Source organism: Perognathus longimembris, chromosome 20 (assembly GCF_023159225.1).
Source record: "Perognathus longimembris pacificus isolate PPM17 chromosome 20, ASM2315922v1, whole genome shotgun sequence".
In the NCBI taxonomy this organism is placed as follows: domain Eukaryota; kingdom Metazoa; phylum Chordata; class Mammalia; order Rodentia; family Heteromyidae; genus Perognathus; species Perognathus longimembris.
Window position 1 is genome coordinate 28,510,576 of NC_063180.1, and position 26,019 is coordinate 28,536,594.

Consider the following 26,019-nt stretch of genomic DNA (forward strand, 5'->3'; position numbering starts at 1 on the left):
CCTACCTCACCCCTGCTCCCTCTCTTGCCCCCCCTTTCCCCTGCCCCTTACCCTTTCCTCTCTCCCCCTATTCCTTCCCCACCCCCCTTTCCCTGTTCCTCATCCTCTCCCAGCCCCTGACCCCCTCTCCCCTTGCCCCTGACCCCTCTTCCCCGGGAAGCCCCTCCAGCTAAGCTTCTTCCGCTGAAAAGTATTTGCTTTTTATGTAGGAAGTTCCTTTCTAACAACATCAAACACCAAGTCCATAAAAAAAAAAAAATACTAAGAGATCTGATTAAAGTGGTTAAAAACTTCTAGCTGCCTAAAAATGAAGCATAGTAAAATTTTAAAAATGACAACCTGGGAAGAGTATTAAGAATATTTTCATGTCTTATGACAGAGTCATGGTTACATATAAGGCGTCTTTGAAAATCAATAGGACAAATATGTCACCCATTCGGTGGACAAGGACACAAGAAACACACAGAAGCATATTCGTTGTGAAGAGCAATTCAGAAATGTGTGCCCCCCCTTCGAATCTAGTATCCTTTGTTCAAGCAATTATTCTTATGGTAATTTACCCCCAAGAAATAAAAAGGTTGGTATATAAATAAAAACAGAATATCAAAGTATCATAATAATTTCATGTTACTTTTTTTTTGGGGGGGGGAGGCTGGTCATGGGGCTTGTACTCTGAGTCTGGGCACTGTCCTAGAGCTTATTTTTTTGCTCAAGGCTAGTACTCTACCACTTGAGCCACACACCCTCTTCCAGCTTTTTTCTGAGTAGTTTATTGGAGATAATTTTCCTGCTGGGGTTAGCTTCAAATGATCCTCAGATCTCAGCCTCCTGAGTAGCTAGGATTACCTAAGTGAGGACAGCACCCAGCTCTAACTGGTTTTGACACATGGCAAGACACAGAGGCCAGATCACAAAGGACCAGAGCCTGTTACTCTCCCCAAAGTATATTATCATTCGGCAGGAGGGGGAAGCCTAGTGGAGCCTGCTCAGCTCAAAATAAAAATTTGCTGGCTGCTGATTTTAAAATACAGCAGCAAAGGCAATTTGCTGTACCCTAGACTAAATCAGCTTTCTGTGGAGCTCTTCTTTCTTTGCTTGTCAGTGCCTTCTGGAATCCAGCCTAGGGAAAGTTCTATATGTCACCATGTGTGCTACTTTATAATTGGAACAAATGTGAGGATTTGGAAGAAAAGGACCTACTGGCCAAAAATAAAAAATGTTTTAGTGAAACTCTAGAAAAGGCAATCAGGAGAAAAGAGGAAGAGATCTATTTTAGGGAGTGAATGAATGCCAAAAAAGGGAAGGCATTCAAAAAGTATAAAAGGCAGTCACTAAACCCTTACAATTTTATATTTCAAGAGAGTGGAAATATAGCAGCTACTGGATTACCATCCTTTTGAAAGGGTGAGTATTATAGGTATAAATAGAAGTTAAGGTCAAGAAGCTAAAGCAGGAAGACTGCAGAGACTGATAAGCATTGGAAAGAATATTCTCCATGCCCGAAGCTGGATTAAGCCAGGGGCCTGGGGGTGGAGCTCCTGGGAGGAAGAGAGAGGTGAAGTGGAAAGGGCTGGTCTTAAAGAAGGAATTGGATCTTCCCAGAGCCAGGAACGAGAGTGGACATTTGGCAATTGGCGTAAAATGAGGGAGCCCAGGGAGAAAATGTGGTACTTACTCTTGAGCCTGTCAGATCCCAGAATGGCCCAACTGAGAGATGGTCGGCAGTGTTGCCACAGGCCTCCTGGATAGGAGTAAGGTGACACCAGAGCTCGGACCTCCTGGTCAGGGGCCAGATGGACATTGTGGCCATGATTCAGTGGAACTGGTGGAGTCAGTGAAAGACAAGCTGAGGCTGGGCCAGCTGGAGAGCAAGCCCTCAGGCTCTGACCGAGTGAAAGAAAACTGGGCCACAGGTTGCACCCTCCACAGAGGTCAGCCACAGATATCAGAACATGGGGACAGAGACAGCTGCGTGTCAGCCATCGCCAGCCTGCATGCACCCCAGGTTCAGCACAAAGGTCACGCGGGCCTCTTACTAGTAGCCGAGATTAGCAGAAGGAGGAAGGTGGAATCTGAGACTGCTTCTTTTGGCCTGCGAGATAGCCTCACTTAAAAGGATTGGCTACATGCCTGCCTGCCTTGAGCTAACTGACAAAACTAACTTGAAACAAACCAAAGTACATTTCCCGTGTCATCTAATGGGTGGGACCTGGCTGCACCTGCTTGCTGAACCATAAAGGACTTTCATTTGTTGAGTTCTTCTGAATATTGCATTGCATACACAGGTCTTTCTCTCATGGCTTATTTTTTTCCCTTGATTTTATCAACTCTAAACTTTGCTGTGGGAAGGAGTTGACTTTAGAAACATTTCCTCCATAACTGAGGGGAATCTGAAAAGGAAACTTCATTGTTACCCTCTGTGCTACCTTTTTACTTATAATTTCTCTGTTTTTCCCTCCTCTATTCATTATCCAATCATATGTCCACCTGCCCAAACATGGGTCCTTTTGTAAGGGCCAGGCGCCAGGTACAGAGCTATTTTTTTTTTATGTATTTCCTAAGTAGAGAATAGCAGCTGACAAACACTGTCCTATGATTCTGCTGCAGTGATATAAACATGACCTTCCACACACACACAAAAAGTCCTTCATGAACAGAATCAAAATGTAAAGAGGCAGCTTGTGTCTCAGAGCACATCTCTCCAGAATATACTGCCTCTCTGGTTACAGGGGAACAAATATAGACCAGGCTGATTATGTGAACACATTTCATTTAACTTTGTCCATCTCTGCTCATTTCCCAGCTAACAGAAACTTGATCTGCCCAACGTTTTTTTTTTTTTTTTTTTTTTTTGCCAGTCCTGGGGCTTGGACTCAGAGCCTGAGCACTGTCCCTGGCTTCTTTTTTTTTTTTTTTTTTTTTTTTGCTCAAAGCTAACACTCTACCACTTGAGCCAAGGCGCCACTTCCAGCTTTTTCTGTTTATGTGGTGCTGAAGAATCAAACCTAGGAGTTCATGCATGCTAGGCAAGCACTTTACCACTAAGCCACATTCCCAGTAGGTCTGCTTATCCCTTTCCTGATGGCCTCAGAAAGTCCCCTTGTTCTCAAGGCTGATTTTTCCACCTTTACCCTTGAATTCATCATCCCCTTGCTGTCTTCCATTTTCTTTCTTGAGACTTTTACTTATATCTTTGTAGTTCTAGGGTTTGAACTCTAGGACTGGGTGCTGTCTGAGAGCTCTTTGCTCAAGGCTAGTGCTCTACCACTTTGAGCCACAGCACCACTTCTGGTTTTCTAGTGGTTAATTGAAGATAAAAGTCTCACAGACTTTCCTGCCCAGGCTGGCTTTGAACTGTGATCCTCAGATGTAGTTAGGATTACAGATGTGAGCCACCAGTACCTGGCTTACCCTGGTTATTTTTGAGATAAGACTTTTCTTGTTGCCTGAGCCTTCCTGGACTGCAATCTACCTATTTACACTTTCTACCATAATCTGGAATGATAACTACATGCCACCAAGTCAGCTATAGGTTGAGATGGTATCTCACAAACTTCTTGTCCTGCCTAGCCTCAAACCACAACATTCCCTTCCTCTACTTCCTAAGCAGCTAGTATTACAGGCATGAACCGGGGGCTGGGAATATGGCCTAGTGGCAAGAGTGCTTGCCTCTTATAGGCAGGAACCACTACACCCATCTCAAAGTTTCTTGCCCCCCACCCCACTATAACCACAGTGGCTAACATAGGAGGTAGCACCTTGTGCACACTCAATAAACAAATACCTCTTAAACGAGTGGGTTTTAATTTGATCCTTAGGCTAAGGATTTAGTTAGTTCTCCAGTACTCAGAAGGCTGGGTCAAATACATAATTTATCTTCTAACAACTTCTTTCTACTTCCTGAATTTGAGACCATCTTGGCCCATACTAGAGACAAGGAAGTGGTGAACCAGTGGGCAAGGAGGGACTGTGATGATACTCCTCTGCACAATTCCCACCCTGTCAGTTCACTGGTCAAGAATACACAGAGATTACTTAAAATACCAAAAAGTCCTCAACCCTCCAAATCCTGGCTGAGGGGACTGGTCCATGAGGAAATCTGTCCCCAGAGGCTCCGTAGCACAGTCCATGCCTTTCCCCTGGTCCTTTGCCATTCAACTCATCCTCGTTGAAGCACTTCCCTTTGTTACTCTTCCTCAGTTCCTTTGTCCTTATTTTGTGTGTAAGCCATTCCAGCGATGTTCATCACCTTCTGTAGCTCCACTTGCGCAGCTGAGCAATCCAGGAGAGGAAAGGCAAGAACTGAAGTCAAGTTGTTGACAGTTGGTTTCCTCACACGTTTGGCAACCCTTGGTTTCCTGCTGAGGGTATGGTAGTGGATAAGGTGGCTGTCATGAGTGTCTTTGCATATGTGAACATTGGCCTGTTCTTGGCTGAAAGACTGTCCACAAGTTTGAGGATCTATGAAAGCAGGCTATCAAAAGGTAGATGCTGTTTTAGGGTGCCCTGGACCAGAAGCAAGCACTGGGGTTCATATCCCCACAGGGCTTTATGTGTAGGGGTTCGACTCTAGTATTTCAAACTGGGGTTTGCTTCCTTTCAGGGGCTTGTATCCCTCCTCACTTTCTTTGCAGCTTCTCCACTGTGAAGATCAGGCTTCTGACTGGCTTGGGATGTGAAGGTTATGGTTTCTGGGCATCACAGTTCATGTGGGAAGGCACAAGGGCTGCCCAGCACTCTCCAGGCTTCACTCTTCACAGTTGTTCACCTGCTCCTTGACCTAGGGAAGAATTTTGGTGTGTCAGGGTTTTGGGGTTTCTTTGGTGCCAGTCCTAGGACTTGAACTCAGGGCCTGGGCACTTCTTTTGCTCAAGGCCAGCACTCTACCACTTGAGCCACAGCGCCACTTCTGGCTTTTTTCTTTTTATGTGGTGCTGAGGAATCGAACCCAGCACCTCAGGCATGCTATGCAAGCACTGTATCACTAAGCCACATTCCCAGCCCTCGGGTTTGAGTTTCCTCTGTTCTTTCCTTATCACAGCTTTCTCTGTGTCAGTTATCTACTGGTGCATAAAAAATCACTTCACAACGTAGTGGCTTAAAACATCAAAAATGTACCATTCTCATGATCCTCATGACCAGGCAGTTTTGCCTATGTACTGTTGGTGCTAGGTGGCTGGAGGGTCCAGAATGACTTCTGATTTAACTGGCTGGGCAGCCGTCAGCCAGGGCCTGGTGTTCCTTGTGTTGGCTTTGAGCTTTCGGCAGCTGGGTTCCAAGAAAGAAGATGCTAAGGGAAACCCACTCCATGTGCCCACGCTGGGACTGATGAGCCTCAGCTGACGTTTGGTGATGTCTCATTGGTAGATGCAGCGAATGGGCCACATGGTCAAGCATAAAGTCAACAGTGGGGGATGTGTGCTTCACTGGGACGGGGGTGGGGGTGGGGGCAAGAACCGGTGCCACAATCTTCAGAACAATCTTCAAAACTCTATTAACTTTTAAAATATAATTTTAAAATAATTTCTGTGTTGGTACTGGGTCTTGAACTCAGAACCTCATGCTCTGGCTTAGCTTTTCTGCTCAAGGCTGGCAATCTACTACTCTTGGCTTTTTGCTGGTTAATTGGAGATAAGAGTCTGGGCTGGTTTTGAATGGGATCCTTAGATCTCAGCCTTCCAAGTGAGTAGCTGGGATTATGGACATGAGCCATGCTTCCTGCTTGTTTTTTTTTTTATCATCATGAAATTGTTTGACCACTTGAGAATGCTGAGTGGGCCTGGCAACATGCCAGTCACCTGCTTGGAGGTGTATACTGAGGACAGAGTTCACATTTGATTTTATTTGCTGCTGGAATGGTGCTAGGGAAGTACACTGTGACAATGTTCCCTTTAAGAGGACACAGAGGCTTCCCCCACCCCCCAGTTTTAAGTGTTCTGTGATTTATCTTATAGACACTGAATGTTATAATGATTCTGTTTCCCTTAGTGCTTTGGTTGCTAGGAAACCAGGACAAAATTGCAGATCTCCTCTGACAGCTGCACAGAACCTTTGAAAACCATTCTACATACTAACACTTCACTTTATTCTCTTATTATGCTTTATATCTTTACAATACACGTGTGTGTCCTGAGGCTTGAACTCAGGGCCTGGGCATTCATTATCCCTGAGCTTAAGGCAAGTGCTGTACCACGTGAACCATACTCCACTTCCAGCTTTTTCATACTTAATTGGATAGAAGAGTCTTTCCTGCCTGGGCTGTCTTTGAACCTCAATCATGGGGATCTCAGCCTCCTGAGTAGCTAGGATGACAGTTGCCCAGCTTATCTCTGCAGTACTCTTTGTTCCTCACTCCTTGTTCCTTTTCCCCATCATTCCATCACCATGTCCTTTCTTCCTCTCTCCTCTTCCCTTTGCCATTGACATCAGTTGAACGTCTATTCTAGGCTTGGACACAGCGGCATTACCCCCACTCTCCGCCCAAGTCCCCATAAATAACTACAGTCTACTCATGGTCACCGAGGAGCTGGGAGGACCATGCACTGGGATTCTTCCAGTAGAGAATTTGGAGGTGCTGTTCTCTTCCCGCTCCCTAGTAGCCCACCCCCCCAATGCACACTACCCTTTCCCAGGTCACTCTGAGAACATTTGTTCTGCCCTAGACCCGCCATAGGTCAAGCTGACTGACGTTTGCATCTCTCAAGAATACAGACACAACTTTACCAGGGTGACAGGCGGGCACCTTGGGTGCACACGAAGAGTGTAGGGGGAGGGGTTGGGCCGTGGCCTGAGGAGTGAGGGGTGGGCTGGTTCTGCTTTACCCTTCCGGGATGGCTCTGCTCCATGCTGCCTCATCCAAACCTAGCACGGAGGGCACTTATTTAGTTCCTGCTTCCCACCAAGTTCTGCTTTCATTTCCAGGCGGCAGGGGCCCCCGCACAGCCGTGGGGGGGCTGGGGGGGGGGACTGGCAGGCAGGCAGCTCCTGACTAGTCAGTTATTGAACTGACACCACCACGAACATTGTGGATCTCTGCTTCTGCTTTGGCTCCCAGGCAGCTTGGAGTTAAATCTGATGTTCGATGATAGCTATAAAATCAGCCTTCGTGGCTTGGAAGATAGATGCTTCTAAAAAGACAAAACAAACAAGCCCATGTTTTATACCACCTGAGCGTCTCAAAGAAAAAAAGGCAGATCCAACTCTCAAACTTCATATGTACTGAGGTACAACTGGGCAGGAATCCGCTGCCCGGTGAAGGTGCAGTCCAAGGTGGCGCCAGGAGGCTGGTCCCTGGCCCCCAGCTGTCCCTGGGTCTCCCCGGCTGTCCCCGGCGTCCCCGGCCCCTGGGGGCGTTCGAGGGCCCTGCGGGTTTTGGCTCCACCCACGGCCCGCCCCAAAGCCCAGCCCCGCGCGTCTCAGCTCCTCGAGGACCACCGCTCGCTCGGGGCGGTGCGCACGCCGCCGCCTCCCCGCAGAGCGGGCGCTGGGGGCCCCCGGCCAGGACGCCCGCGGGCGGCTGCGGTCCGGTGGGCGCGCGGAGCGGGGCGGGGCGGGGCGGGGCGACGCGGCGCGGCGCACGCGGCCGGCAGCGGGCTCCCAGGGCAGCGCCTAGGGGCACGGGCGCCGCCGGAAGCCGGGGCAGGGCGGGGCGGCGATGCGGTGAGGCGCGGGCACCGCGGCGATGAGCGCCTCCGCTGCCACCGGGGTGTTCGCTCTGTCGCTCGCCGCCATCCCGGTCACCTCCGTCTTCAACCACCTGGCGGCCCAGTACGAGTGAGTGAGCGGCGGGCGGGCGGGCGAGCGGGCGCCGGGGCCCCCCGGAACTTTCCGGCCCGAGGGCTGCGGGCGGTTCGCAACCTCGGGGTCCCCGCTCCCGAGGCCGCACGCGGGGCCTCGCCGGGCCGGGGCGGCCAGGGTCACAGGGGTCAGCACCGCACCGGGGCTGCGGACGCGGCCGGGCGTCCCCTCCCGACTTCGTCTCTCCCTCCCGGCTTCTGGCTGCGTCCGCTCCCGCATTTCACACCGCGGTGCCGCTGGCGAGCCCGGCTTCGTCCCGGCCTTGCCCTCGCGCTGGCCTCAGTTTCCTGGTCTGTCCGAGGAGCTCGCACCGGACCCGAGGGCAACGCGAGGGGCGGCGCTTCGGGGGCTGGAGCCCGTGGGGTTGCAGGGGGCGCCTGGGGGCGGCCGGGGAGGCCGGGGCAGGGAGGCCGGGGGGGAAGAGGCTGGGAAGGCGGCCTCCAGTGCTCTGCGAGTCACTCCCAGGCCCCTTTTCACACTTCGGGCTGGACAGGTGACCGCATGCGGGGCAATGGGGCAGCGCAGACCAAGCCTGCAAGCCCTGGACCCTCAGGCTGCTTTGGGGCTCCTCGCCCCCCGCCCCCCCCCCCCAGCCTCCAGTCCCCGGGATCATCCAGAAGCAACAGCTCTGGGCAGACAGAAGTTCTGTGCCCTTCAGCCTCAGCCTAGTGCACGCCCTGTGCTCCTGAAGTGGCCCGAAAAGGCTGGGTGGTGGTGGTGGTGGTGGTGTCAGCGTGTGTGCCAGGCTGTGAAGACTGCCCTGCAGGGTGACTTGGAAGGGGGCTGGCTGGCAGGAAGGGCCCCTGAAAGTGACAGGTCAGGGAAGGTGAGGTTGAGATGGAGGGGCGTGGAGCGCTGCAGGGGGGAAGGAAGAGGGTGGGTGCCTGCAGGGGGAGGAAGTCGATCTGCAGGGTGAACAGCACTGCAGCAGGAAGGATCCTTTGGCGCCCCCCACTCCCCCAGGTATGGGCTCAGCCTTGGAGAAGGAAGTGATGGTGTGGAGTGATGGCACCCACTGAATATGCACTGCACTGAGTATCTCAGTGCCCCCAGCCCTTCCTCCCCTCCTCTTGCAGGTTACAATTCCAGAGGCCCCTGACTCCTGGCCCTTCCCCCTCCTGTCTCCTTTCCCACCAGCCTCCCTGGGGCCTCTGGGGACCGTGTTGGGAGGCAGCAATGATCTGCTGACCCACTTCCTTCTCTCCAGATGTGAGGATGCTATGAACCAGTTCACACTGCCTTCTCATACTCCAGAGTCCACCCACCGTGTGATGCTGCCAGCTGCGGAGCTGGGGCTCTGGGTACCAGCAGGGAAGGCGTGTCTGCTGACTAGCACCTGCCTCAGGCTGCTCACCATGAAAACACCTATCAGCACACACAGTCTCCCAGCAGCTTCCCTTCCCAGTGCATGCTTTAGGCCAGCACCAGGCCCTGATACACATCAGCTATCCACTCTAGCTCATTTCTTTGGGAGGAGCCCAGAGCATCCATTGATATGCACTACAAGAAACATCATTTTTGTTTCTCATCTGCACACTAACCATCCTCCTTCTTATCACAGAATTAGCTGTGTGTACATATGTATCCACACATATGTATCAGTTACCTGTCACCTATCCATCACTATCCATTCAGTCATTCCTAGTCTATCCACCTATCTAACCCACACACGTCCATCCATCCAGTCACTTCCCCTCCTTTTCCTCTGCAGTGCTTTCAGGGCTTATCTATGATGAAGGTTTTCCTGCAGTCCCTAGGTGAGGCTCCGTGGTGTGGAGGGATCTTCCCTGGGGAGTGGCTTGCAAGTTGCTCTGAAGGGGCAGGGTGGGTGGGGCAGGGGCAGCTCCAGACAATCTGTGCCTCAGAGACACTGGGCCCTGGGTGGGTTTTCTTTTTTTCCTCTTTTTTTTTTTTTTTGGACAGCCCTGGGCCTTGGACTCAGGGCCTGAGCACCATCCCTGGCTTCTTTCCGCTCAAGGCTAGCACTCTGCCACCTGAGCCACAGCGCCTCTTCTGGCCATTTTCCATATATGTGGTGCTGGGGAATCGAACCAAGAGCTTCATGTGTAGGAGGCAAGCACTCTTGCCACTAGGCCATATTCCCAGCCCCCTTTTTATCCTCTTCTTCTTCTTTCTCCTCCTCTTTGTTTTTTTTAAATGAGGGGCACAAGCCAAAAGGAGAATAAAAAATGAGGCTCTGGGCCTTGAGGCCCTGAAAGCCATGTAGCTGTGTCCTAGAAAGGCCAGAGTGCTGCAGACAAGCTGTATTAGCTGCACTAACCACAGTGGCCGGCTATAGAGCTGTAGGCAGAGTTACGTGTGAATCATGCAGAGCTGAGAACAAATGTGTTCAGTGGTCAGGAAATTCCAGGCACCATTGTGTGTGTGTGTGTGTTGGTAAGTCACCACCTCCCTGTCTGGTTGTTGCAGTTCCTGGACAATTGTAGGGGTTGCCGCCCTCATCCTGCTCCTGGTGGCCCTGGCAGCCCGTGTCCTTGTCAAGAGAAAACCACCCCGGGACCCCCTGTTCTACGGTAGGTCTCCTTGGAGGGAGCCAGCTTGTGTCCCCATAATGACACCATCCTCAGCCTTCAGCCACAGATTCCTCCTCGTGTGACTACTCAGAGTTGGCTGGTAACCGTAGCCACAATTGCAGGGGCTGGTGGAGAGTGGCTGCTGGGCTGAGCTTTAGGCCACCATCATCACTCCTGGGACCCCCTCCCATCCCCCAGCATGCTCTCAACCTCTGCCTCCTTCCTGGGCTTCCTGTCTTTCATCTGCACTCAGAATACCCTTTGCTTGCATGGACCATGTACCTTGGAGCCTTGGTCTACACACTTGAATAAGAGGAGACCAGTATTCCTACCACGGGCATTCAGCACTAAATAATGTGATATTTTCCGAGTACTTAGGCCAGCACTGGGTAAACAAACAGAAATGCCATATCACAGACTGAGCACCTGTAGTGGCCTCGAGTACTTCAGCAATATTGTTTGTATTCTCATAACAAATATCCTCCCACTTACAAATGAAGAAGCTAGCTCGGAGATGCTAAGAAATGTGGTTAGAGTCACAGAGCTGGTGAGAATGGCACTTGACACCGAACTCTATACCTTGCCTGACTCCCTCCCTCCTCTCTTCCTTCTTCCCTTTCTTCCTACTGGGATTTGAACTCAGTGCCTTGCCCTTGCTTGGCAGGCACTCTACCACTTGAGTCCTGCCCCCAGCCCTTTTTGGTTTAGTTATTTTTCAAGTGTAGTCTTGCTTTTTTTTTTTTTTGGCCTGGGTTAGCCTCAGACTCTGATACTCTTGCCTCTTTCTCCAGGTAGATGGGGTGACAGGCGTGTTGCACTGTCCACTCTCAGCTTACCAATGGAGACAGAGTTTCACTAGCTTTTTGCCTGGGCTTATCTTGGGCCTTGATATTCCTACCTGCACTTCCCAAGAAGCTGGGATGGTGGCTGTGTACCACTGTGACCAGGTTATTGATTGAAATGAAATCCTGCTGACTTTTTGCCCAGGCTTTCCATGGACTTTGATCCTCCTAAGACTCAACTCCTGAGTAGCTGGGGCTACAGGGATGAGCCACTCTACCTAGTGCTGCCCATGCCCTTTCTCTGTGTCTCCTCTGTCTTGTGTGTCTCCTGTGGTGGGTCATTTTCATATTTTTAGTTTTTCCTTCGGTGATGCTGATAATGACCATTCCCCAAATCTCAGTGTCCTACCTCAATACTTGTTCTCCCCACCCATGGGTCTGGGGTTTCTGTTTCAGGCTGTGGATTGGCTGTAGGGCTATTCCATGCATTTCCTCAGCAACTCCCGAACACAAGCCTTCCTCCTGTCAGATAGGCACAGAAGGCAAGTGGAAGGGCTTTGGCCTGGAAATGGCACTTCTGCTTCTTTTCTAAGGGCAGAGAAAGTTCCATCACCAACCCCACCATGCTGGGTGCGGGGAACATTCTCTACAAGGTGAGCCTCTGAGAAGGAGGGTGGGAGAGGACTGTGACTTCCAGGCCACCTGCCCAAACATCCAGGGCCTCCCCTAAGATGTCATGGTTGGCTGGAAGATGCGCTGTGCCGTGCCGGGCCAGTCCCAAGTCCTTTTTCCTCCTACACTCTGCTTTGCTCAGCTGCCGTCAACCCTCCCATTGACCTGTTGCTGTCTGCACCTCCTCTTCCGTCCCACTCCCAGGTGCCTACACTTACCTCCTCAGCCTCCTCAAGTGGACTGCGATCATCCCGCGCCCTCTGCTGTGTCCTCGGCCCTCTAGCCAGGAGCCCACTGCCGCTTCAGGGGTGGGCCCCAGGCCAGCCCTGTCACTCTCCTAGGAAGCAGTCATGGCATCCTGGTTGTCTCCTGGGGGGTCATGGGCTTGTGGGTGGTGCAGTGTGGGCAGGGAGATCTGTGAAGACAGCACAGCTCTGGCTAAGGCGCATGTGGGGTTTTGCTGGTCTGTGTGTCAGACCACCACAGTGTCTGCTGGACAAATGTGGGATCACTGATGAAGGCCCAGCATGCTGTCTGTCTCCAGTGGGCCTGCATTTAATCACAGCATCCTTTGTTGTAGTATATGCAGTCTTTGGATTTACCAGTGTGGTGAGCCTCATCATGGGGCTGGAGCAGGATGGCATCATCGATGGCTTCATGACACACTACCTGAGGGAGGTAAGGCTGTCTCATGAGGTGGCTCTGACCAGAACCTCACAGCCACTTAGCACCAGGGTGCTTGGTCCTCAGTCCTCCTGTTCGGAGGAGGCAGCTGAAAGTCTAGTCCTCATTTGTTTTGAGGGAATGTATATTAGTCTAGATGCTACTGTGTGTGGGTAGAGGCTTCAAATCAGGGAGGAAGTGGTTAGCCCTGGGAAAACGGGCAAGCAGGGAAGGGTTGGTGTCTGGAGCTGGGACACCAGGAAGGAGGTGGCTTCTGTAGGGCTAGCAAGGCACAAGCCCCCCACCCCACCCCCCACCCCCACCCAGGACAGCAGCAGTGCTAGAAACAGGGGTGAGCGGCAGAGAACTTGAGAATGAGCAGGGGCTGACGACAAAGATGGTGGTGGCAGGGAGGGCAAGGCCCAAGATGGCTTCAGCTTTGGAGTTTTGTAGTGTTTATTAAAGCAGAGGCAGAGAGGGGAGCTCAGCTCTGCAGAGTGGCTGAAATAGAGTGGGGGTGAGAGCTGCGCCCTGCCCTCTGGAGCGCACAGCCTCATTTCCTAATGGACTGGGAAGGTGGGAGGCGTTCCAAAGAGAAGGTGCCATGGAGCCAGGGCTGGAGGGGGAGACACGGGTCACCCGGCTGCAGGTCTGTGAGCTGATGCTGAGTTCATTTGGGGACAGGGGGCATTTCAGGTGTGTGAGGGATGCTCTGATGTCCCAGTTGGCTGGCTTTGCCAAAGTCCTGGTGGAGGTACCCAAGGGCCTTTGTAGGGAGGGGGAGGGGGAAGAGGAAGAGGGGAGAGTGGGGCTTGCGTGGTCCAGAGGAGGGAGGCAGCTGCCCAGCGGGCTGGAAGTCAACCTGGTGAGGGTGGCAGGAGTTGGGGCCGCTGGGGTATCAGACGGGCAACTGTGACATAGCAGTAAGAAGCTTTGGGAAGTTTAAGCAGAGGCCTGAGGAGCGTGGAGTGAGGCTGCGTGACTGTGCGTGGCAGCAGGAGAGGTAGGTGGGAAGAAGCGGGGCTCTTGTCTGCAGTTCTGCCTCAGTTCTGTGTTGGCTGTGTGACTTCAGTCAAGTCCTGAAGCCCCTCGGTGCCTCCGCTCCTGCACCTGTAATGGAGTCCATGTGTTGGTCCCATAGGGCTGTCTGGAAGGTAGAATGAAGGGCTGGTGTGAGGCTGGCACTAAGTGCTGCCAGTCTGTGTATGAGAGAGAGGCTTGGGCACCCTCTTGTGCCCTGTGGCTCCAGTAGGCAGGGTTTTCTCCAGGCTGGCTGTGGCCAAACATCTCTAGGCACAGAATTGGCCTGTGAGTTGGTCATACAATCAGACCGACCACATTGCCACCTGCCTTTGTACTTTAAGAATCGGAGTTGGTCCATCAGGAGCCAGTTGGCCAAGCATTCGCATCCAGCTGCCATGGAGGACTGCTCCCAGCAGCTTGGGTTTCATCTCCATGGTCCACCACTCATGCAGTAGACCAACACCAGTTAGTTATGCCATGTTATCTCACTTGTAATTCAGGTCTGGTGTTCTGGGAACACATCTTACTGAAAGTGGCCTTCTTTTCATGCTTTCCTCAGGGTGAGCCCTTTCTGAACACAGCCTACGGGCACATGATCTGCTACTGGGACGGCTCGGCCCACTACCTGATGTACCTGGTGATGGTGGCAGCCATAGCCTGGGAGTAAGTCTGTGGTTGTGTGCCTTCACCTTAGCAGCTGATGGAGCATGTAAGGAAAACGTGCACACAGAGGCAAACAGCTATGCCTGGAGCCAACAGAAGCTCTGTGGGTCTGAGTTAGGCATGGCTTTTCCTTGCATGCTGCCTTTTGGAACATGTCCCTTTGGTTTGGTCCCCACTTTGCTGCCAGCCAAGGCAGTAACCCCATAGCTTTCTGGTTATGCTTTCTTCTAAGAACAGTCCCATTTTTAAGAAGTCAAGCACATGTTCTGATGGAAAGTTCCAGTTTCAGTGCAGTTTTCCCCCAGTTCAGATGTGGCTCTGGGACCTGGGGTATCCCCCCCCCCCCATGTCTGTGGGAAATCTCCTGCCACCATTGTTTCCTGGGTAGTAGCGCCCTCTGCTGTGAAATGCTGTCTTATGGGGTGCACATGTGGTCTTGGCATTTGAGAGACCCTGATGACTTGAACCTTCACATCACAGCTGTCTCAGACTCAAGCAGTGTTCTCTGGTAGAACTGATGACTTCCCCCCTGCCCCCCCTCCCCACAGCCTCCAGCTGCTTTCTGGTGTCTCAGAAAGCACTTTTGGGGGAGGGAGTCTCAAGGTGGCTACATTTCCCAGCTTCTACTTGAACTAGTCACATTGAAAATGGAAATGCTTGATTGGTGGTCCCATTCCCCAACTTGGCCTCAAGGGTGCTTCAGCTTATTCTCTTCTCTCCTCCTGCAATAACCCAAGACATTGTGATTGATTCTCATGGGGTTACTTGCATCATGCATGAGGACAGGGCCGGGCATTAAACACAGTATTCTCCACTTGTTCCTTTTGAATGCCTCCTAACTTTTCATATAGTACTTCAGTCAGCAGTTGAAGGGACATCTTACTAACACTGGACATGAGGAGCCTTAAGTCTCGAAGCTGCTTTAGAACATGGTGTAGTCATGAATTACCTCCCCCTTTGGGGCTCTGGCCAAAACTCCATGCTGCTAAGGAAGGTCCATTTTACATTCCATTACCTATACTTACATTTGACATTCTATTACTAATGCTTACAATGATCTAGCATCCTTTCTTCTTCGACCTTTCTTTTCCTTTCTATGCTGAATTTTGTACCCATGAGGAAATGCAAGGTTCAGAGATGGCCATGTTCTAGTTAACAGAGAGCAGATCTGTGTGGCAGGCAGAACTTTTATTCAAATGGATGCACAGGAGGCTATATACAATCTGTCATACACAGAAATGGCACCAGTATTCCTTGTGTTTATTGCTCTTGATTCAGTAAGTTTCTACGCATGCAGCTCACTAGTGAAGACAAATAACATTAAGGATCACCTTTTGCTAAGAGTATTATTTTAAGACAAGTGTACTAAGCCAAGGTTTTCTGTTACAGGGAAAGTTATAGAACCATTGGCCTATATTGGGTTGGATCCATTGTAATGAGCATTGTTGTTTTTGTGCCTGGAAACATCATAGGTAATAAACTTTATCTTAAAACTCACTTTCCTTTTCTGCAGCTTTTTTTTTAAGTAGAGAAGTTATTTGGATGTAAAAGAACCAAGTAAGTAATTCAAAGCTTATAAAAACTATTTTGCAAGGTTATTCCTATTCCTCACTCTGTAATCTCAGCTTTTAAGAAATGTACTGAATGACTACATCTCCAAGTAATTACTTTCTAGGAGATAGAGAGGCTGACAATGGCATTTGTGCAAATACTTCTTCCAACTTTTTGTATTTGAAATAATTCCTGATACCTTATAAGAAGTTCATAAACGTATGCGGAAACTAAGGCTCTTGAAGGCTAAATAAGATGTTATTTATGAATGTAGAAAATTAGGATATGACATGCTTTTTTATTCTGTAAAGACATGACTGTTACTAAAAATCAGATAGTTTTCCTATTAGCACACATAAATTGTACAGGGAAAATTGTAATATTTCCATAGATGCATACAGCATACTTTGAGCACATTCTCCATTGTTCTCCCTCAGCCCTCTTCCTTTCTTTAAACAGTACCAAAGAGGATTTCATTATGCTATGAGTACACATACATAAATACATATAGATGTATGTGTGAAAAAATATATATTTATTTGTAATCTAATAGTTTTAAATTGACCTTTCTATCTCATGAAAATTATAGCATTTTCCATAGTGAAATTTTAGGTAATTTGAGATGGGGTCATGTCCTTAATATTACTTGTACTTTGACATGCTTGCAGAAACTTTGACTTTATTTTTCTCTCTCTTAAACAGGGAAGTTTGGAGCACAAGTTTGTCCTGCTTTTTTCTTAAGCATACCATATGCTTGTCTTTCCATCTGGGCTGGTTTCAGAATCTATAACCAGCCATCAGAAAATTACAATTATCCCTCAAAGGTGACTTTATTAAGTGTTGTTTTTGTTGGTTGGTTGTGGGGGTTGAACTCAGGGCCGAGGCACTGTCCCTGAGCTCTTCAGAGCAAAGCTAGCTCTCCACTACATGAGCCACAGCACAACATCTGGTTTTCTGGTGGTTAATAAAGAGTCTCACAGGGGGCTGGGAATATGGCCTCGTGGTAAAGTGCTTGCATACATGAAGCCCTGGGTTCAATTTCTGAGCACCACATATATAGAAAAAGCCAGAAGTGGCCACAGGACTGGCAAAAAAAAAAAAAAAAAAAAAAAGAATATCACAGACTTTACTGCCTGGGCTGGCTTTGAAGTACAATATTCAAAAAAAATTTTTTTTTTTTTTGCCAGTTCTGGGGCTTGAACTCAGGGCCTGAGCACTGTCCCTGGCTTCCTTTTGCTCAAGGCTAGCACTCTACCACTTGAGCCACAGCACCACTTCTGGCCGTTTTCTATATATGTGGTGCTGAGGAATTGAACCCAGGGCTTCATGTATACAAGGCAAGCACTCTATCACTAGGCCATATTCCCAGCCCCTTTCATTATGTTTAAATATAACTGTTCTCAAGAGCTCACCTATGTCCATGCACCACAAATAGAACTGTGCCTCTGAGGAGTGGAGTGAGGGCATTCCATCAGCTCACTCTGCTGACTTGTAGCACTGTGTGTATCAGTTCACATTGCAGATGGCTTGTTTCTGTCTGAATGCCCCCTTCTACTGGCCAGGCCTCACTTTTGTGGACCTCTTGTGGTGGTGGTCTTATAAAGACTTCAGCTCTTATCAGATGCTGCATAGGTAGTTGTTTAAAGAAAAAAACAAACAGTAACCCTAACCGTTAGCTTTGGCCTACCTGTTTTCAAAGGCTTTATATAATGAGTGCCAACAGAGTCTCTGCTTGGGTCATGAGACCCTCAAAGACTTTCATTATTGTCATTTTTAATGCTAAAACACAGTGATAAGGCCAACATGAGTTTTGCCATGTAGTTCCAGTAATGGAACAAAAAAAAAAACAAACCAAAAAAAGCAAGCATGATAGGATCATGGGCTGGGCAAAAAGTGAGATCATATCACAAAAATAGCTAGTGTAAAGGTTTGGGGGGCATGGATCCAGTGGTAGAGCACCTGTATAATAAGTGCTAAAGCCCTGAGTTCAAATTTTAGCACAACAAATATAAACAAAACAGCAAATAAAAACGATTCAGCAGATTCCAGGTTCTTTGAACTCTGGACTTGGCCCTTGATTTACAAATTCTGTTTTAGGTTGTTCAAGAAGCACAAGCAAAGGACCTGCTGAGACGGCCATTCGATTTAATATTAGTCATATGTCTACTTCTGGCTACTGGATTCTGCCTGTTCAGAGGCCTGGTAAGCTTAACAGATCAGAATAACACAACATCATTACCCTGCTAATGCTTCCAGTGGAGACAAAAAAATCTGGAGATAAGTTTCTGTGGTGTGTGTGTGTGTGTGTGTGTGTGTGTGTGTGTTTTTGTGTGTATGTGTGTTCATGTTCCTGGGGCTTGAACTCAGAACTTGGGCTGTCTCTGGGCTTGTCTCTTGAGCTATAATTCTACTTCCCACTTTTTGGGTAGTTAATTGGAGATAAGAGTTGCACAGATTTTCTTGCCAGGCTTCAATAGCAATCCTCAGATCTCAGCCTCCTGAGTAGCTAGGATTACAGGTGTGAGCCACCAGTGCCTTGCTAAGTTTCTGTCTTAGACCAGAATTCTCAGGAAACTATTAAAATCGAATTAGAGCCTGGGCCCTTGGGCCTGCTTCCTGCCTTTCTCCCACCCTTAACCCTCTGCCTCCAAGGGGCAGCTTGTCCTGGGTTTTCATACAACCTTCTATTAGTCCTTAGATAAAACTCCACCCAGAAATGTCTTCCTCCCCTAGTTTTAGGATGGGAAAACTTAGCCATTAGAATTTTATTCTTGTGGTTACTTTGATGATGTTCCTCATTTAAATGTCTATGTCTTTGATAAGGTGATGTCTTAATTCCAATTCAGTCCTAGCACAAAGCACCCATGTGTTCTTCACGAGTGGGGATAATGGAAGCTGGCTATGGTACTACCAGCCAATAATCACAGCACTCAGGGGGCTGGAGCAGGAGGATCACAGGTTTGAGGCTAGCCTGGGCTACATAGGAAGCTCAAGGCCAACCTAGGCTACATATTGAGATCCTGTTTTAAAATATCAACAAACCAAACAAAAAAAATGAGTAGGAACAATGAAACTGAGGATCAGGTTTTCATATGTGTGGACCATGTGAATTTCTCATTGGTGAGAATAATGTTGAGTAAATTAAGCTCATTTTGGAGTCTGTGTGCTGATGTGGCTGATAAATGTTAAAGGTACATAGGCATTTCACTATTTTCCTTTCCTTTCATCATTTTCTTAGTGTAAGTAGCTAAAAGAAAGACCTATAATCTTTGGAGTTGAATCCTGGCTGTGTACTAGTTGTGTTGTCTTAGAAAAATTACTTAATCTCTGACCTACAGTTTTCTCCTCTATAAATCAGTACTGCCTACTTTGTTTTGAAGATTAAGATAATGGACATAAACTATCTGAAGAGAGCCTTTTTCACAGTAAATCCTCAAATGATTGCTGGATTTTTTTTTTTTTTTTTTTTTGCCAGTACTGGGGCTTGGACTCGGCCTGAGCACTGTCCCTGGCTTCTTTTTGCTCAAGGCTAGCACTCTGCCACTTGAGCCACAGCACCTCTTCTGGCCATTTTCTATATATGTGGTGCTGGGGAATTGAACCCAGGGCTTCATGTATACGAGGCAAGCACTCTTGCCACTAGGCCATATTCCCAGCCCCAAATGATTGCTGTTGAGATCATACATGATCAGTGATCCTGCATGATGCCCCAGTTTTATAATTTATTCTTGGCAGAAAAGTGTTTGAACAGAATTGCTTGGTTAGTGACATTCAGCCTCAGGGGCATTTACTAACTATTCCACAAATGTCAGTGCTGCGTAGCTAAGGGATGGCTTGATGTCACTAACCCAGGATGAGAAGCTGTCTTAAGAGTGGTCTAAGGCCAGGTACTGGTGGCTTACACCTATAATCCTAGCTACTTAGGAGGCTGAGATCTGAGGATCGAAGTTCAAGGCTAGCTTGGTCAGGAAAGTCCATGAGACTCTTATCTCCAATTAACCACCAGAAAACCAGAAGTGGCACTGTGACTTAAGTGGTAGAGTGCTAGCCTTTAGCTGAAGAGCTCAGGGACAGTGACCAGGCTCTGAGTTCAAGCCCTGCAACCGAAAAAAAAAAAAAAAAGTGGTCTTTGCAGTGTCAGAATCTTCCAAAAATAATTTGGTTAAGGACACAAGAAACAGAAATAAAGCTTTCCTTAGACCACTGAACCAGTTCTTTGGTTAGTTTGCTTGTTCTCCAAATTCAGGTAACAAGTAATAGGAACCAATTGTGTTCTTGCATAGCCATTTCCATTGCACCTGAGGCAAAATGTGCACATTGGCCGGTAGAGCATTTGCACATGGGCCTTTGGGCCAGGGCTCGATCAATATTCTATTATGTAAGTGAGACATTTCTTTCATGGCCACCAATACAAGAATGGTGTCCAGGGAGGTGGGGTAGGGAGGTGACTCAGAAGGGACCCCATAGTGTGCCAAAGAGATACTGGGACTAAATCTCCTCTGTTCTCTTTCAAAGTGGACACAAGAGGTGGCTGCAGATGAGAGGACCCTGCTCCCCAATCATTATCCTTTACTGCCCCCAGGGGCCCTGTGTGAGACACTGGACAGGGGAAGATACTATTTCTGAATCGGCATAAGGTGCATTTGATGTGGAAAGGTGCTTTTATTTCTGTAGGGCCTTGTTGGGCTTGTCATTCCCAGGAAGACTGGAACTAACCATGCAAAGCCAACCAGGCTTCGGCTACTAAACACAGATCCTTTATGAGTCTTTGAAAGTTACCGATAGTAGAGTATTAGTTTCTACTTCCTGCTCCATTATTAACCTCTGCTTAATCTCCTTAGATAAATCTGCAGAATATTTCCATTCTTTGCTTTTTCTCTGATGAGCCTCTACAATGCAGTTTTTATTAAATAGCCAGACAGCTGTGACTAAACCTGGCACATTTAGCCTCATGAGAAAACCCAAGGATCAGAAGTGACTGCATTTTTATAATGAATTCACTTTTGTTTTCAGATTGCTTTGGATTGTCCAGCTGAGCTCTGCCGATTATATACACAGTTTCAGGAGCCCTACTTGAAGGATCCTGCGGCTTATCCTAAAATTCAGGTTAGGTACTTTTAATGATGCCTAAGATTTCTCTAAAGCTAAATTTTTTTAAGTTGGAAAATGAGGTCTTATGCAAGGAACAGGAATTAGCTTTTTACTAGCAAATGTTCATTTTTTTCTTTTTATTCAGATCACTCTGTTAATCTACTGCTGTTCTTTCCCTGTTCCATACAGATGCTGGCATATATGTTCTATTCTGTCCCATACTTTGTGTTTGCCTTTTATGGCCTTGTGGTCCCTGGGTGCTCCTGGATGCCCGATGTCACGCTGATACACGCCGGAGGCCTGGCCCAGGTACTGAGGAATGACCAGTGATCTGAGTGTACAAAAACAATTGCTGCCCAGTGTTTTGTGTTGAGTAGGGCTTCCCAGTAGTACCTGGTATATTACCATTATACAATTTTTGGATGATTCTATTTTTCAGAAAGCTTGGAGGAGACAAGCCTTTAGAGATTTATGATCCTGAAGACAATTTAAGCTATGTGCAGTGTGTTATCATCATCCCCAAACCAAAGAAACTGGGCAAAACCTTGGGACAGATTTGTTGTGGGCTCCCTGCTATCCGCTCATCAAGGCAAAGTAGGTCCCGTGAGTCAGGGGATCCCCCTCCCCATGCCTTGCTGTGTAGGTGCTGCAAGTGCTCACCAGGGAGTCTGGAGGCATACCTGTGGATAATCTGTTTGTACATGTCCTGGGAGTTTCCTAAGGCTTTCCTTGGTGGAAAGGGTTAACTGGAAGTCAAGACAGGGATGCCTTTGTCCCTCAGGTGATTGACTCATCACCAAACACATTTAGTATCTAAGACAGATTTTGAGTCTAACATCTTTTCGTGCTTCTTATCCTCTGAGGGAAACATCCACAAGGGGATCTTGAAACAAAGAGAGCCCATGTTTTCAACAAAATAAGAGTGCCAGGTCCTGAGCAGGCATTGCAGAAGAGCCCCATGCCTGTGGCACCACTCTGAGCCCTTGTTAGGACCCCTCCCTTGTCAGGAGGGAGTTTTTGTCACTACCCACTTCTACAGGTGACATACCTGGCCCAGGGCCATTTTGCTGATGGGCCAGACTGGAGTGTAACTCTGGCACCTGTTTTCAGAGTCAGTGCTGAGCCATTAGGCTATGACTCTCAGAAAGCCCCAAGAAAAGACAGCACGGTTCTAGGTTAGCAACCAGTCCTGTTTCAGCTACACAACCCAGCCACTGTCCCAATGTCCACATCCCTTCTTCCCTGTGACACTCAAGCGAACACACAGAACTCAGTTCACTCAGCAACCAGAACCACAATTTCTAGCCATCCTTTCTAGGTTGCTGCTCTAGAGGCTAGGAGAGTGATTAAAATGTAACCTTTCTTTGCCTGGAGTGCCTCATTTTCCATTCCAATTAAGCCATCTTAAAAAAAAAAAGCATCTCTCTGTAAATTAGTTCTGTTAGGTAGAAGGCAATTTAGAATGAAATAAAAGAAAAATGACCAGGAACTTCACTTCACATCACTGAAGTTAAAAGTTTACAGATTCAGAACTTGAGCAACAGAGTTCACTCACCCACTTGACCCGGCAGAGCCAGCACAGAGAGGCTGGTGAACACCCCCAGTGGCTACTGCCCCTAATAAGCTAGGTACTTGGGGAGGGAACCAACGCCTTCACCAGAGACTGATGCTTAGCACTATGTGCCTGGAGAGGAAGCTATAGCCTGGTACCCTCAGCTGGCACAAACAGCAGGCACAGTGTCAGGAGCAGCAGGTGACTGGCCTCAGGATTCTTTCACCTCCAAGTGCCTGTTAATGAGGCCCAGGGCAGTGCCTCCATTCTGAGAATGGCCTAATGGAGGAATGAAAATAGAAAATTTCTTTATAGATCCGTTTTGTATCTTGACAGTCACAAGACTATTACTGTTGAACGTTTATTGAGCTTTAACAATGTGATAGGTGCCACACAAAACATTTGACACAGTACCTGCCCGGTAGGCTTACAATCTAATCTAAGGACATGAACTATTTTTCAATGTTGCTGTGAATCTGCTGTTGGTGAGAATGAGGTATAATTGCACCAGTCAGTGCGTTAGTGCACGAGACAGGCCGCAAAATTGCTGGCTTTCCTACACAAGGAGGCAGTCGGCACAACTGCTCAGTCCTTACTCTGAAAGCACAGCTGGTGCCTTTTCCAAATCGGATAAATTCTGCAATGTGTACAAGTGTCTATAAAGTCACCAAACCCACATTTCTGAGAAAATAGGGCTTAAAACTGGCCTCTAGTCCAGAAGAAATAGTTATATATTCAGAAAAAGGCATTCAAAATAGGCCCTAAGGGAAAACAGTGACAGGAGCAAAGAGCTCCAGTGTGAAGTTCTTGGAGTATCCCAGCAGCAGCGCCTTGGGGTGGCCCCCGAGTGCTCTTTGTTCACGGTCCTTTTGTCCTTGTGGCCCAGAGTTCCGAGTGTATTTTCTGGGTTGTGTGGGCATCTGCCCGGGGAGGTGCCTGAGGGTGGGGCACTCTCAGCCTTGCAGTCACCATGCAGATAATCCACTTGTTGGTCCTTGGCAGACAACACAGTAATTTACTTTCTTTCTCCAGAGAATAGCAAGCACGAACCAGAAGTATGCAGACCTTATAGGTGATTTATAAAACCACAGCCCATTAATCCATCTGCCATGTATACAAATTCATACACACGATGTTTATGAGAGCTGGCCCTTCCCTCCTCAGGTGGTCGCGTGCTTGTGCACAGTTATCTGCTGACCACTCAGCAGTGTCACTGACTTCCCACTTTGAGCAAGTTATTCTTCCTTCTTGTTACTTCTGTCTTCTCTAGATTGTATTATTTTACCTTTTCACTTTGGTCCCGGCAAACTATTGATTACTTACTACATTTAGATCCCCAGTCATTTATGCACACATGCCTTGAATTTCAGCAGGACTTAGAAAGGCAGACTTGGGGCTGTATTCCTCAATGGCATAACTTCCTGAGGAAATTCTCACAGATTTTGCTCTTCCTGTGGCCTGGACTGCCTGTTCTAGTACCATTTTCCTCTGTGCATACGGAAAGTATCAGAAACTACTCCCACAACCACCTACCAGCACGTTTGGGATGTGTGCTCCCCAAGTCTCCAGGCTCAGGCGGCCCTTCCTTGCCTTTTCATTATGCAAATGCGATTACGCTGAAAGTCATACTTCTAAATACATTACAGTTTGATTTTTAAAAGCTTGCCTGTACGTATTTATAATTCTATAAAGAACAATCATTCTTCTAATTGCTAGCACAGAAAACAAATACACAGATAAACAAACTACATCATGAAAAGGTTCGAGCTCTTGCTCCAATAAGTGAATGCAAGAATGATCAAAGAAGCTGAGGTTTTCAGTGCTTCTATTTTTTTGTGCTAGTACTGGGGCTTGAGCTGAGGGCCTCACACTCTTGCTTAGCTTTTTGCTCAAGGTTAGTGTTTTACCACTTGAACCATACCTTCACCTTGTCTTTTTGTTAATTAAAGATAAGAGTCTTGGGACATTTTCTGCCCTGCCTGGCTTCAATCCCTGATCCTTGGTTCTCAAGCCTCCTGAATAGCTAAGATTACAGGCGTGAGCAACCAGTTCTCAGCAGTTTTTCTTTAGATAACTGCTATACTAAATGTATTTTATAATGTCCTTTTTTGTGTATGTGCGCCAGTCCTGGGCTTGAACTCAGGGCCCTGGGCACTATCTCTGCTTAAGGTTAGTGCTCTACCACTAAAGCTACAACTTGACTTCCAGCAATTGGTGGTTAATTGGAGAGAAGAGTCTCATGGACTTTCCTGCCTGGGCTGGCTTAAGTCACATCCTCAGATCTCAGCCTCCTGAATAGCTAGGATTATAGGTATGAACCACTGGAGCCTGGCTGCTTTCTTCATTTTCATTGGGTCACAATTTGTGAGACATAGTTGAACCTCTACATAAGATTTCCAGGTGCAAATCAGGAAAAAAAAATGGAGTTTTTATTCAGGTTTGTCTATTAAAGTCAGCCACAAATGTTTGGTATGGGGCACTGGGTAAGTTAAAAAACAACTGACATAATAACATACTTGAAGTTATATCAAGAATGACATTGAATGAGATTGTGTGAAGGTATTTTGCCTATGAGCAAGTGATTTTGGGGCGCAGAAACAAGGTGTGAATGACCTACGTAGAACTCACCGTTCGTCTGAGTGAACACAAATGTCATGCTCACCCCTATCTTGCTTTTTTTTTTTTTTTTAAATGTGACAGGCCCAGTTTTCTCACATTGGTGCTTCCCTTCATGCGAGAACGGCTTATGTCTACAGAGTCCCTGATGAAGCCAAAATCCTTTTCTTAACATTAAATATAGCATATGGAGTTCTTCCTCAGCTCCTGGCCTATCGCTGTGTCTACAGACCAGAGTTCTTCATAAAAACAAAGGCCGATGAAAAAATGGAATAGACAGGCCTTCACGTTCTTCCTCTTGGGTCACTCCCTGGCTGCACTGGCACTTGTGTTTTTCCTCATTTCACTTCCTTTCCATACATGAATACTCATGCACAAGTTTTTGATCTTCACTGTATGTGTGATCAAAATACAGTATTGTGTGGATTAATTTTCTTTTTCATGGAAAATTGAAGTAATTGGGAAATAATGGTTTAAAGAAATATATCAAAATTATCTGTGAATAAACCTGACCATATATTTCAATATTCCATTTGTGCATATTAAATTTTGTGTGAAAAATTACAGTTTAATGCCTGTAACAGTGAGCATAAAGATGAATGGTGAATATGGTTGATGTATATAAAATAAGTCAAAACAGCAGTTGCAGGTTGGAGAAATAGCTTCTGCATATAAAATGTATATGCTTCATTATCAACCTCAATATAAAAGGCCATCAGAATATTTTAAAATGTTTTCTCAAGGAAAGTACATCATTAACTGCTTTAAAAAATTACTATTAAAAATATTTGTGTGAATCTAAATAGTTAAAAGGAGATAGCCTATCATTACCCTTAGTAAATATTTGTTTTATTGGTGATTGGAAATATTTCTATTGTATTTCTGTGCATATTTTTAATAAAATTATTTTTTGCCTTTATGAAAACAAATTGTGTTAATTTGAAATATATATTTTATAAGTTTTGACTATTTAACAAAATCTTTTATATATAGTATATATATGCGTATGTTCCAATAAAAAATGTCATCTATATTAATGTTTTAGTGTGAGCAATGAAGAAGTCTTTTGATGAAT

At 47.4% G+C, this 26,019-nt stretch overlaps 1 protein-coding gene across 2 annotated transcripts; it reads left to right on the forward strand.

The window, feature by feature from the left end:
• Window positions 1-7,602: 7,602 nt before the first annotated feature.
• Tm6sf1 (transmembrane 6 superfamily member 1) lies at window positions 7,603-25,869 on the forward strand. 2 transcript variants are annotated; one of them, XM_048368897.1, is made up of 10 exons: window positions 7,603-7,773; window positions 10,228-10,331; window positions 12,366-12,463; window positions 14,031-14,134; window positions 15,524-15,606; window positions 16,388-16,509; window positions 17,783-17,887; window positions 20,699-20,791; window positions 20,966-21,085; window positions 25,029-25,869. In XM_048368897.1, the coding sequence occupies exons 1-10, from the start codon at window positions 7,682-7,684 to the stop codon at window positions 25,218-25,220; spliced, it is 1,113 nt and encodes a 370-aa protein (XP_048224854.1). In that variant the 5' UTR covers window positions 7,603-7,681; the 3' UTR covers window positions 25,221-25,869. The 2 variants fall into 2 exon arrangements, with proteins under 2 accessions (XP_048224854.1, XP_048224855.1); XM_048368898.1 differs by lacking the exons at window positions 7,603-7,773; window positions 10,228-10,331; window positions 14,031-14,134.
• The last annotated feature ends 150 nt before the right edge of the window (window positions 25,870-26,019 follow it).